This window comes from Euleptes europaea, chromosome 14 (genome assembly GCF_029931775.1).
Source record: "Euleptes europaea isolate rEulEur1 chromosome 14, rEulEur1.hap1, whole genome shotgun sequence".
Taxonomy (NCBI): Eukaryota; Metazoa; Chordata; class Lepidosauria; order Squamata; family Sphaerodactylidae; genus Euleptes; species Euleptes europaea.
In genome coordinates, this window is record NC_079325.1 from 3,122,078 (window position 1) to 3,131,964 (window position 9,887).

Genomic DNA, 9,887 nt, shown 5'->3' on the forward strand with positions numbered 1-9,887 from the left:
ACACAAAGGCACTCACTCAGCCAACCAGGGTTGCCTCCCCCTCTTTCCCCCCTTTTTCAGTTTCATCAATGAAGGAACAACGGCTTCATTCCTAGCATGGCCCATGCAGAGGAATTGGGACAAGACATGAAATGGCTGCCTGTGTGAATTCTTACAGGCTGAGCTTAGGGGGGAAAAACCCTCTGAGGCCATCTCCTGGATAAGGCGACCAGCTCTTTACTAGGTGGTTTCTTAAAGCCTTTTATTCATACCTTGGGGCTCATTGAGTTGACTTCTTAGGATTCCTGGCCTAGCAGCAAATCCACAATGTTTTGCTTTTGACTCCTGACAGCAAGTTGGAGGGGTGTGCAACCTGCGTCATCCTCCATCTCCAGAATAGCACCAGCTTGGAGCAGCTTCTTTATGATGGGCAAGTTCCCTTTGAGCACCGCCAGGTGTGTGGGCGTCCAGCCCGCCTTGTTCTTGCTGTTGACGTCTGCCTTGTGCTCCAGGAGAGTCATCGTACCGGGCAAGGTGCCACGCTGCACCGCCAAATGCAGTGGAGTCCAGCCTGAGTCCTCAGCAGCATTCGGGTCCGCTCCCCGCCTCAGCAGCTCAGAGGCAACAACCTCTTTGCAGCAGTGCATAGCCAAGTGTAGAGGCGTCCAACCCAGGCTGCCCCTGGCGTTCACCTGAGCGCGGTTGTCTGCCAGGAGGCGGATGATTTCCATGTGACCCTTCGCGGACGCCAGATGCAAAGGGGTCCATCCTTTGTCTGTTGAGAGGTCCACGTCGGCTTCATGTCGTATCAGCATTTCACAGAGGAGGTATTTGCCTTTCAATACAGCCAGATGTAAAGGGGAGCAAAGATTCTGGTCTAGGGAGTTAACCACTGTGCCCTTCTTCAGGAGGTATTGGACCACCCTAAATTTTCCTTTCTCTACAGCCACATGAAGTGGGGTTCGGTGGTTCTTCTGCTTCTTTTCCACATCTGCCCCTTGGTTGGCCAGCATCTTAACAAGCTTGACTTGCCCATAATAAGCAGCCACGTGCAAAGCAGTCCGCCCTTCGCTCTCCTGAACGTTTGGGTCAGCTTGGCGTGAGAGGAGGAGCCGGACGACATTTTCAAAGTTGTTCTGAGAGGCCAAGAGAAGGGGCGTCCACCCGTCGAGTTCTTGGGCATCCATGTCGGCCTTGTGGTCAAGCAGCAGGCGGGCGATTCTGTCGTCCCCGTTCTGCGCGACAAAGTGAAGAGGTGTCCAGCCGTCATTGTCAGGCGTGCTGGCATCTGCCCCGTGCTTGAGGAGGAGAGAGACCATCTCCAGAGACCTCTTCTGGACAGCCACGATGAGGGCAGTGTAGCCACAGGGGATTTTGCCATTCACATCAGCTCCCTGCCTCAAGAGGACCGCCACCTTCTCCAGATGCCCTTCAGCAACCAGGCGGTGAAGCAAACCAGGGCTGTTTTCATGGCTCTCATTGGCTTCTTCAGACAGGATGAAGGATTCTAGGCTTTCAACAGCATTCTGAAGGGAGCTGCAGAAGTGATCCTTATCGTTTGCACCGTCTGAAAAAAAGCATTTAAAGGGGCTGAGCTGAACAAGTGAGGCAGGGGGGTTTGGAGGACGCTAGGGCTCATGTCAGAGTCTGCTGGCCCAAAGTTCTACTTTCGGCTGCAATGGACCAATTATCTCTGGTACTTCAGCGGCCTCCCCCTTCTCCAACCCAGAGAGGTATGCTACTGACCTGGCCAGCAATGAAGATCCCTTCCCTTGATTCTTCCTCCATATACATACGGCCGCCCCACAAGGTCTGTCTGTTTGCACAGTTGCCCTGTTAATGGGTTGAAACTAGGGTTGCCAGCCTCTAGGTGGTGGCGGGAGATCTCTCGCTATTACAGCTGATCTCCAGGTGACGAGATCAGTTTGCCTGGAGAAAATGGCCACTTTGGAAGGTCAACGCTATTCCATTATACCCCAAACAAGTCCTTCCCCTCCCCAAACTCCACCCTCCTCAGGCTCCACCCCCAAAATCTCCAGGTATTTCCCAACCCAGAGCTGACATCCCTAGTTGTAATCACTTGCCCAACCCAAGTGAGATTGTTGGTTCTGGGCTCTGTGTACTCCGTTTCTGACCTTCTCTCACCAGAACGGTGCTTCAAGTCATGTCCATTCTGACTGGCCAGCTCTAGCTTTCTGTGCCTGCTTCCTCTCCCTACAGGTCACCATTCTGGAATCTGACCGTGGAATGGACTTAGACACATGAACATACATGAAGCTGCCCTATACTGAATCAGACCCTTGGTCCATCAAAGTCAGTATTGTCTACTCAGACCAGCAGCGGCTCTCCAGGGTCTCAGGCAGAGGTCTTTCACATCACCTACTTGCCTAGTCCCTTTAACTGGAGATGCCGGGGATTGAACCTGGGACCTTCTGCATGCCAAGCAGATGCTCTACCACTGAGCCAGGACCCCTGCCCTTGACCCAAGGCCCCCTTCCCTAAATGGACTTCTGGACCATTGCCAATTGATGCTGGAACACTTCCCCCTCCAACCACATACACACAGAAAACTTGATTCTGTCAAGGTATCCTATTCTTTTCAGTTCTCTGACAGGTGTTTGAGGAACTCTTTTTAATTGGCCCCGTGTTCTTTTAGTGAGCACAGTTTTCAAGTTTCATTCGGGCTGAGGAAGTTGCAACTTAAACCTTTCTGCCCACTGCAGTGTGTCAGAGCAGAGGGCCACCCACCACGGTCCAATTCCCTCTCCAACACGTTCCGAGTCTGCCGAACCGCCAACGTGCCTGAGATTATCCAGAAATAATGACACTCACCGATGCTGCTCGTCCCCTGAGAGAGGGCGAATCCATCTTTGTTGCTCTGGAGGGTGATATGAACATGTAAGAGAACATGAATACTGTCAACAATAATAAACGAATTGTGTGCATCATGCTATCACGGTGCAGATACCCCTTAGAACAGTGGTCCCTGGCCTTTTTGACCCTGTAGACTCCTGACATTCTGACACCGCAGCCACGAAATGGCAGTCACAGGAGGCAGAACGAGCCAGAAAGTGGCTGCTGCATCTCACCTTCAGTCACACAATGAAGATCTATGGGCTGTGGTGGCAGCTGCTGCCTGAGCAATGCTTTTTTTAAAAAAAACCACAACCAATGAACCCTCCAATGGCCAATCAGAAACCGTGCCCACCCCACCCACTTTCTAAAATCACTAGGTGGGGGCCAGGAAAGGTGTCGATGGGCACCACATTGGGGAGCCCTGCCTCAGCCTTGAGTCTCACAGCTGACCTTGCAGTGATGGTCTTCAGAATAGGTCATGCCAATTGTTGGAGTTCAAATCCGAAGGGGAAGAAATTCTTGCGCTTTTTTCAGGATGGCTAAAACATTGTGGCTTCCCCCCCCTTACCTCTCCGCTCCCAGAGAAGCCAGGCCTTAGTGATGTCTTCCTGGAGAGGTGCTCCTTCTTCAGGTCCACCACAGGGCTTTGGATTAATGACAGTAATATGTCCAACTCTGCTGAGATATCTAAGCAAGGGGGGAACACTGTTACAACAGAGAGGTTTACATAGGGTTGCCAACCTCCAGGCAGAGCCGTCTTAAAAGAATTACAGGCCCACGGGCAAAGCAGTACAGTAGGGCCCCTACCTACACAACCCCTCACAGGAATAAAAATGTAAATGGTCAATAAAATTAAAGATATATTCATCAGTGCTTCCATAATGAACAAGCCCTTTCTTACATTATACTTCAGTATTTATTCTTAATCCAAACCCAAATTAACATTAATATTGTTCATTATCTGAATTTATTGACAGCAAGTCACAACATACATAATTAGCATGGGGCCCTATACAACATAAATAGATTAGCATGGGGCCCCTATGCTTGTGGGGCCCCTGGGCAACTGCCCAGTGTGCCCATGCGTTAAGACGGCCCTGCCTCCAGGTACTAGCTGGAGATCTCCTGCTATTACAACTGATGTCCAGCCGATAGAGATCAGTTCACCTGGAGAAAATGGCCGCTTTGGCCATTGGACTCTATGGCATAGAAGTCCCTCTCCTCCCCAAACCCTGCCCTCCTCAGGCTCCACCCCAAACACCTCCTGCCAGTGGCAAAGAGGGACCTGGCAACCCTAGGTTTACAAGAATCATTCCCCCATCTTTCTGAAAAACATTTAAAGGGAGTAGCACCTAAGGGACCAAGAAGATTTTGGAGGTATCAGATTTTGAGAATCATAGCTCCCTTCTGATGAAGAGAGCTTTGACCCTCGAAAGCTGAGACCCAAAAATCTTCTTGGTCTCCAAGGTGCTACTGGATCTAGCTCTTCTACAGCAGACCAACATGGCTTCCCTCTGAAATGATTTAAAGGGCAGCTGTCTTCACATAACCAGAATTATTTGGATCTGGAGATACGGCTAGAATGTAGCTGTATCTGAAGAAGTGATCTGTGGCTCACAAAAGCTCATACCCTGCCAGAACTTTCCAAAGAAATCCCTTGGCCTACAAAACCTGTGAAGCTCGGCCTCCTCTTGGGGTCCTGGTCCCAACATCTCTTCATCAAGTCAACCATCTGCTGGCGTTCTCCTGGGCTGTCATCACAGATAAGAGCCAGGCAGGGACGCTTGCCTGCGGCCACGTCCATAATAATGGTCACCATGCTGGCCCCTGTAAAAGAGGCCCACATTAAATATCTCTAATATGCTTTCTTTTGCAAACCTGCAAGAGCACGAAGGTTTCTGGAATGGGGTTCGATAATTATCTTTCGTTCTCCTTTTCTATTTTTTTAAACATTATAAAAGTTGGGCTCATCCTTATCTTGCGGGAATAAAAGAGATGACAGTCATTTGAAACCACAAAAGGTTAAAATTTTACAAACAAAATCCAAATAAATGTGAAAACACTAAACACCTTAAATAAAATGCCTTATCCATAATTATCTCTCGTTCTCCTTTTCTATTTTTTTAAACATTATAAAAGTTGGGCTCATCCTTATCTTGCGGGAATAAAAGAGATGACAGTCATTTGAAACCACAAAAGGTTAAAATTTTACAAACAAAATCCAAATAAATGTGAAAACACTAAACACCTTAAATAAAATGCCTTATCCGTTCAAAGCACCAAGGTTGCAAAGCAGTCCCTGGTCAGTGACCGCCGAGCCAGACTCCATTCCTGTACACGGAACTGTTTTTTCTACTGGAACAAACACATACACACCAGACAACCATGGCTACACTTGGGCAAGACCAGGCTAGCCTGGTAAATCCAGGTTGGGGCATCCACTTCAGTAATAGGGTTGCCATGTCTCTCTTCGCCACTGGCTGGAGGTTTTGGGGGCGGAGCCTGGGGTGGTCAGGGTTTGGGGAGAGACTTCAATGTTATAAAGTCCAGTTGCCAAAGCGGACATTTTCTCCAGGGGAACTGATCTCTATCGGCCAGAGATCAGTTGTAATAGCAGGAGATCTCCAGCTAGTACCTGGAGGTTGGCTGCCCTATTCAGCAGGTGAACTAGGTTGGAGTCATTGCTTGATTGATTCCTGTTATTTATAAAGACACACAAAATATAACAGCATTGGGGAGAACCCCTACAACTTTTATTCCTCACTGCCCTTGAATATGTAATGGCTGCCAAAATCCACCCTCTTTAAAACCCTAATCTGTATTCTGGAAAGAGGAGTTTGTATCAGCATTACCTGCATAGGCTTTCTTCTGGGTTAGAATCTCCCACATGACAATCCCAAAGCTTGAAAAGAAAAACAAAAGCCCAAATGTTTATATACTCAGTACTCAAAAGATTTAAACCAAGCTGGGATTTGGGAAGCGTAAAATACGATCCTGCGAACGTAAGCAAGAAATTGCAAGCAAGGCTTGGTAACTGTGGGAAAGCTGATCGGCTCCCCTATGGGCAGATACTGTCCAGTCAGAAAAGAGCCACTGAGCAAGATGGTCATATGAAGCTGTCTCCTACTGGATCAGACCACTGGTCCATCAAGGCCAATATTGTCTACTCAGACTGGCAGCGGCTCCCCGGGGTCTCTGTTAGAGGGTTTTCACACCACCTTCTACTTCATCCTTTCAACTGGAGATGCCGGGGATTGAACCTGGGACCTTCTGCATGCCAAGCAGATGCTCTGCCACTGAACCATGACCCCTTCCATGGTTCTTACCTGTAGACATCACATTTGGTTCCGGGTGGTTTCGTGCTCTGCAGAAGCATCTCAGGGGCAACGTAGCCCAAGGAGTTGTTCAGGGCTGACCTCTCAATGTAGGGCATCCCGCTCGACACCTCCATCCACTTGAACAGTCCAAAATCTGAAATCTGAGGTCAGTTTTTTCTCAGTTTAAGCTTCACAAATGTGTGCAGGAGACCGAACAGAGCTATGAGAACACGCACCGAGAACCCACACGGGAAGCTGCTGGCTACCCAATAAAATCATTGGTCTGACTCAGCTGATATTGTTCCCCCTGACTGGCAGCAGTTCTGAGAGCCAGCAAGACTCCAAAGTCTCAGCCAGAGACTCTTTCCCAGCTAGGGTTGCCAACCCCCAGCTGGTGCCTGGAGATTGCTCCGGAAATACAACTGATTTCCATACCGGAGAGATCAGTTCCTTTGGAGAAAATGGCCGCTTCCGAGGGTGGACTCCCTGGCACTATGCCCTGCTGAACTACCTCCCTCCCCCAAACCCCACCTTCCCCAGGCTCCATCCCCAAAACTGCAAGAATTCCCCAGCCTGGAGTTGGCAGCCCTATTCCCATATGGGTTATTTGACATCGGCCTTTTATGCAGGGACGTTTCCTCGTGTTCACCCCCGCCGACTGCTTTGGGGCTTCCTTTCGCATGCCTTTTCTGCCCATCAGAGATCGCCTCGCTCCCCCCCCCCCCATGCATTTTGCCCACATTTTCCAGATTCTGGCTAAAACAGCATCTGGAAAACACGGGCAAAATGCGCTGGGAGAGCGAGGTGACCTCTGATGGGTGGAAAAGGCAGGCATAATCTAAAAGAAGCCCCGAAGCAGTCGGCGGGGGTGAACGCGAGGAAACGCCCCTGCATAAAAGGCCACCCTTTCACTGGAAATCCAACTGGGATGTTCAGCTTGCAAAGCCTGCGTTCTGCCACTAAGCCAAGACGCCTCACATTCCTCTGGCTGTCCAAATCGCCCTCACCTTGACATGCATGTGGGCATCCAGGAGGATATTTCCTGGCTTTAGGTTCAGGTGAAGCAAAGGAGGGTTCAAGCTGTGCAGGAAATTCATGGCCAAGCTCGTCTCGTGGATGATGCGGGACTTCAGCTGCCGCGTCATTTGGTGGGTGGGAAGAGTCTTCGCCAAGGAGCCCCCGGACATGTGCTCCATCACGACCCCCACGGGGCTGTCGCAGAGGCCGTAGACGGACACCGCGTGCTGGAATTTGACTTTCTCCAGCTTGGCTGCCTCTTCACTGAGAATGTCGAGGGTGGTTCTGCCAGGGTAAATGCGAAGTGATGAAACCGTCACAGCCCCCAAACTTCATTCTGGATGAGATCTCCCCTTTTTTGCCCGGCAATATCTCTGTCATCTTTGGGGCACCAGGTAACTGCCGTCCTGTTTACCTAAGTGTTTGGTGTTAAAGTGTATGTGTGTTGTTGGATGACATTTCTATTTTTAACTTTGGGGTAGATCAAAAAGCACTGGAACACATTTACATCACTGGCATTCCCCCTTTCCCCAGTGGGTTGGTTTGGGCATAAGGTTGCCAGGCCCCTCTTGGCAACTGGCAGGAGGTTTTTGGAGCGGAGCCTGAAGAGGGCGGGGTTTGGAAAGGGGAGGAACTTCAATGCCATAGAGTCCAATTGCCAAAGCAGCCATTTTCTCCAGGTAAACTGGTCTCTGTCAGCTGGAGATCAGTTGTAATAGCAGGAGATCTCCAGCTAGTACCTGGAGGTTGGCAACCCTCTTTGGGCACCTTATATAAAAAACAGACCACCCAAACATGTGGATAGCTGAGTTGGATGTGGGATCCTGTGCGGAGTGGGCGGCAACTCTTGTGTTGTTCGGCTCCTCTGCCTCTTCTGGCTGCCCCGAAGGCTGCTTGTTCTGCTTTCTGTTTCATAACTTGTCCAACCAGTTGGAGCAGCTGAACTCCTGCAAGGTTGCCAAGGAATTTGGCTTCAGGCATTCCACTTCCTCATGGCCCTGAAGGTGGGCGTGCTCCGCTGCGTCTACTTACTGCCAAAGACCAGCCCTTGTTTTCCTTCAGCCACGCTCAGCCATCGATCAGACCCCAGGTTAAGCTCACCCAAGGAAGTGTCGAAAAGGGACACTAGGGTTGCCAACCTCCAGGTGGGGGCTGAAGTCCTCCCAGAATTCTAACTGCTCTCCAGACTACAGAGATCAGTTCCCCTGAAAGAAATGGCAGCTTCAGATGGCAAACTCTATGGCCTCCCTAGGCGAAACCCCTTCCCAAATTCCTTCCTCCACAGGCACTGCCCCCAAATCTCCAGGAATTTCCTAGGCTGGAGTTGGCAACCCTACATTTGGCACTGCTCCCCTTCCTGAAGGGATGTTCTACAACAACAAAGTCGAAATTACCTGTCAAAGGTGGGAGCTTGTTGAAGGCCAGGGAAGCACTTCACCACGTGGACGGTCCTCCATCTCTTGTGCCTCACTCGGAAGACTTGGCCGAAGCCTCCACTGGCCAGCAGGAGCCAGTCCTCTTCAAAATCCCCCTGGCTGAACATGGTTAACGTGGCCATGTGCCAAACCACGCACGGGGAGGGTGCAGCTGCCTCCTGGCTGCCCCGTCTCTCTCCCTCCTGCTCCTCCCCATCTGCCGATACGAAGACAGACCAGATGGAAAAGAGTTCCTGGTTCTCGAGCGGAAAGGGCGGGTAGGCTGAGCAGCCAGTTGCTCTGCTGGGCATCTTGCCAAGGGACAGGTCTCAACAGTGGCTATTATCTGTCTGCCAAAGGAGCCTGGGGATCCCCTTGGAGCAGCCAGGGTGCCACCAGGGCAGGGACAGACTTGGGGACAGGAGTCCAGGGCCCCAGCAGTTCTGCCTTCATTCCTGCATGTTCAGCCAGCGTGGTGTAGTGGTTAAGAGCGGTGGTTTGGAGCGGTGGACTCTGATCTGGAGAACCGGCTTTGATTCCCCACTCCTCCACATGAGCGGTAGACTCTAATATGGTGAACCGGGTTGGTTTCCCCACTCCTCCACTCAACTGGGTGACCTTGGGCTAGTCACAGCTCTCTTAGAGCTCTCTCGGCCCCACCTACCTCACAGGGTGTCTGTTGTAATGGAGAGGAAGGGGGTTGTAAGCTGGTTTGATTCTTCCTTAAGTAGTAGACAAAGTTGGCATATAAAAACCAACTCTTTTTCTTCTTCTCTACTTCGGTCACATCAGTACATTCTGAGAATTGCAGTTCCCATAAAGCCTGCCATTATCCCGCAAGGGTATTTTTTGACAGTGGGGTTTTCTGCTTGCAGGAAAGAAGATTATGCTCATACAAAGACCCGGGCATGCTTGGGGGAACTGCATTTGCTTGTATTCCACCTTTGCGCCCCTTTTCTCTCCCTGCCACAGTCCAATTTAAATGGTACATATCTCCTCCCCCCCTCCCCATTTAGTTGTTCTGGGAAGCAGTTTGTGCATCAGGGTTGCCAATTCCAGGTTGGAAAATTTCTGGGAATTTGGGGGTGGAGCCTGGGAAATGCGGAATTTGGAAACTCAGCAGGGTATAATGCCATAGAGTCCACCCTTCAAAGCAGCCATTTTCTCCAGGGGAACGGATCTCTGTAGTCTAGAGATCACTTGTAAAAGCAGGAGATCTCCAGGCCCCACCTGGAGGTTGGAAAGCACAGGAATCTGGATTGTGGCCTTCATGAATAGCAAGGGGGTTTTGCCCTCCACCCCA

General features: G+C 50.5%; 1 protein-coding gene across 1 annotated transcript; it reads right to left on the reverse strand.

Moving 5' to 3' along the window:
- Positions 1 to 275: 275 nt before the first annotated feature.
- ANKK1 (ankyrin repeat and kinase domain containing 1) lies at positions 276 to 8,715 on the reverse strand. The gene is made up of 8 exons (XM_056860761.1): positions 8,564 to 8,715; positions 7,160 to 7,454; positions 6,162 to 6,313; positions 5,688 to 5,737; positions 4,507 to 4,662; positions 3,404 to 3,522; positions 2,812 to 2,857; positions 276 to 1,546 (listed from the first exon to the last, which is right to left on the reverse strand). Exons 1-8 carry the CDS (start codon positions 8,710 to 8,712, stop codon positions 276 to 278), a joined length of 2,238 nt encoding a protein of 745 aa, XP_056716739.1. The 5' UTR covers positions 8,713 to 8,715.
- Positions 8,716 to 9,887: the final 1,172 nt, after the last annotated feature.

Excerpts from the sequence above, each read along its gene's own strand:
- ANKK1 (XM_056860761.1), bottom strand. The coding sequence starts at position 8,712 with ATGTTCAGCCAGGGGGATTTTGAAGAGGACTGGCTCCTGCTGGCCAGT. Across the intron at positions 7,455-8,563 it reads CAAGCTCCCACCTTTGACAG|AACCACCCTCGACATTCTCA; the intron begins GTAATTTCGACT and ends TTACCCTGGCAG. Across the intron at positions 3,523-4,506 it reads GAGGAGGCCGAGCTTCACAG|ATATCTCAGCAGAGTTGGAC; the intron begins GTTTTGTAGGCC and ends CCCCTTGCTTAG.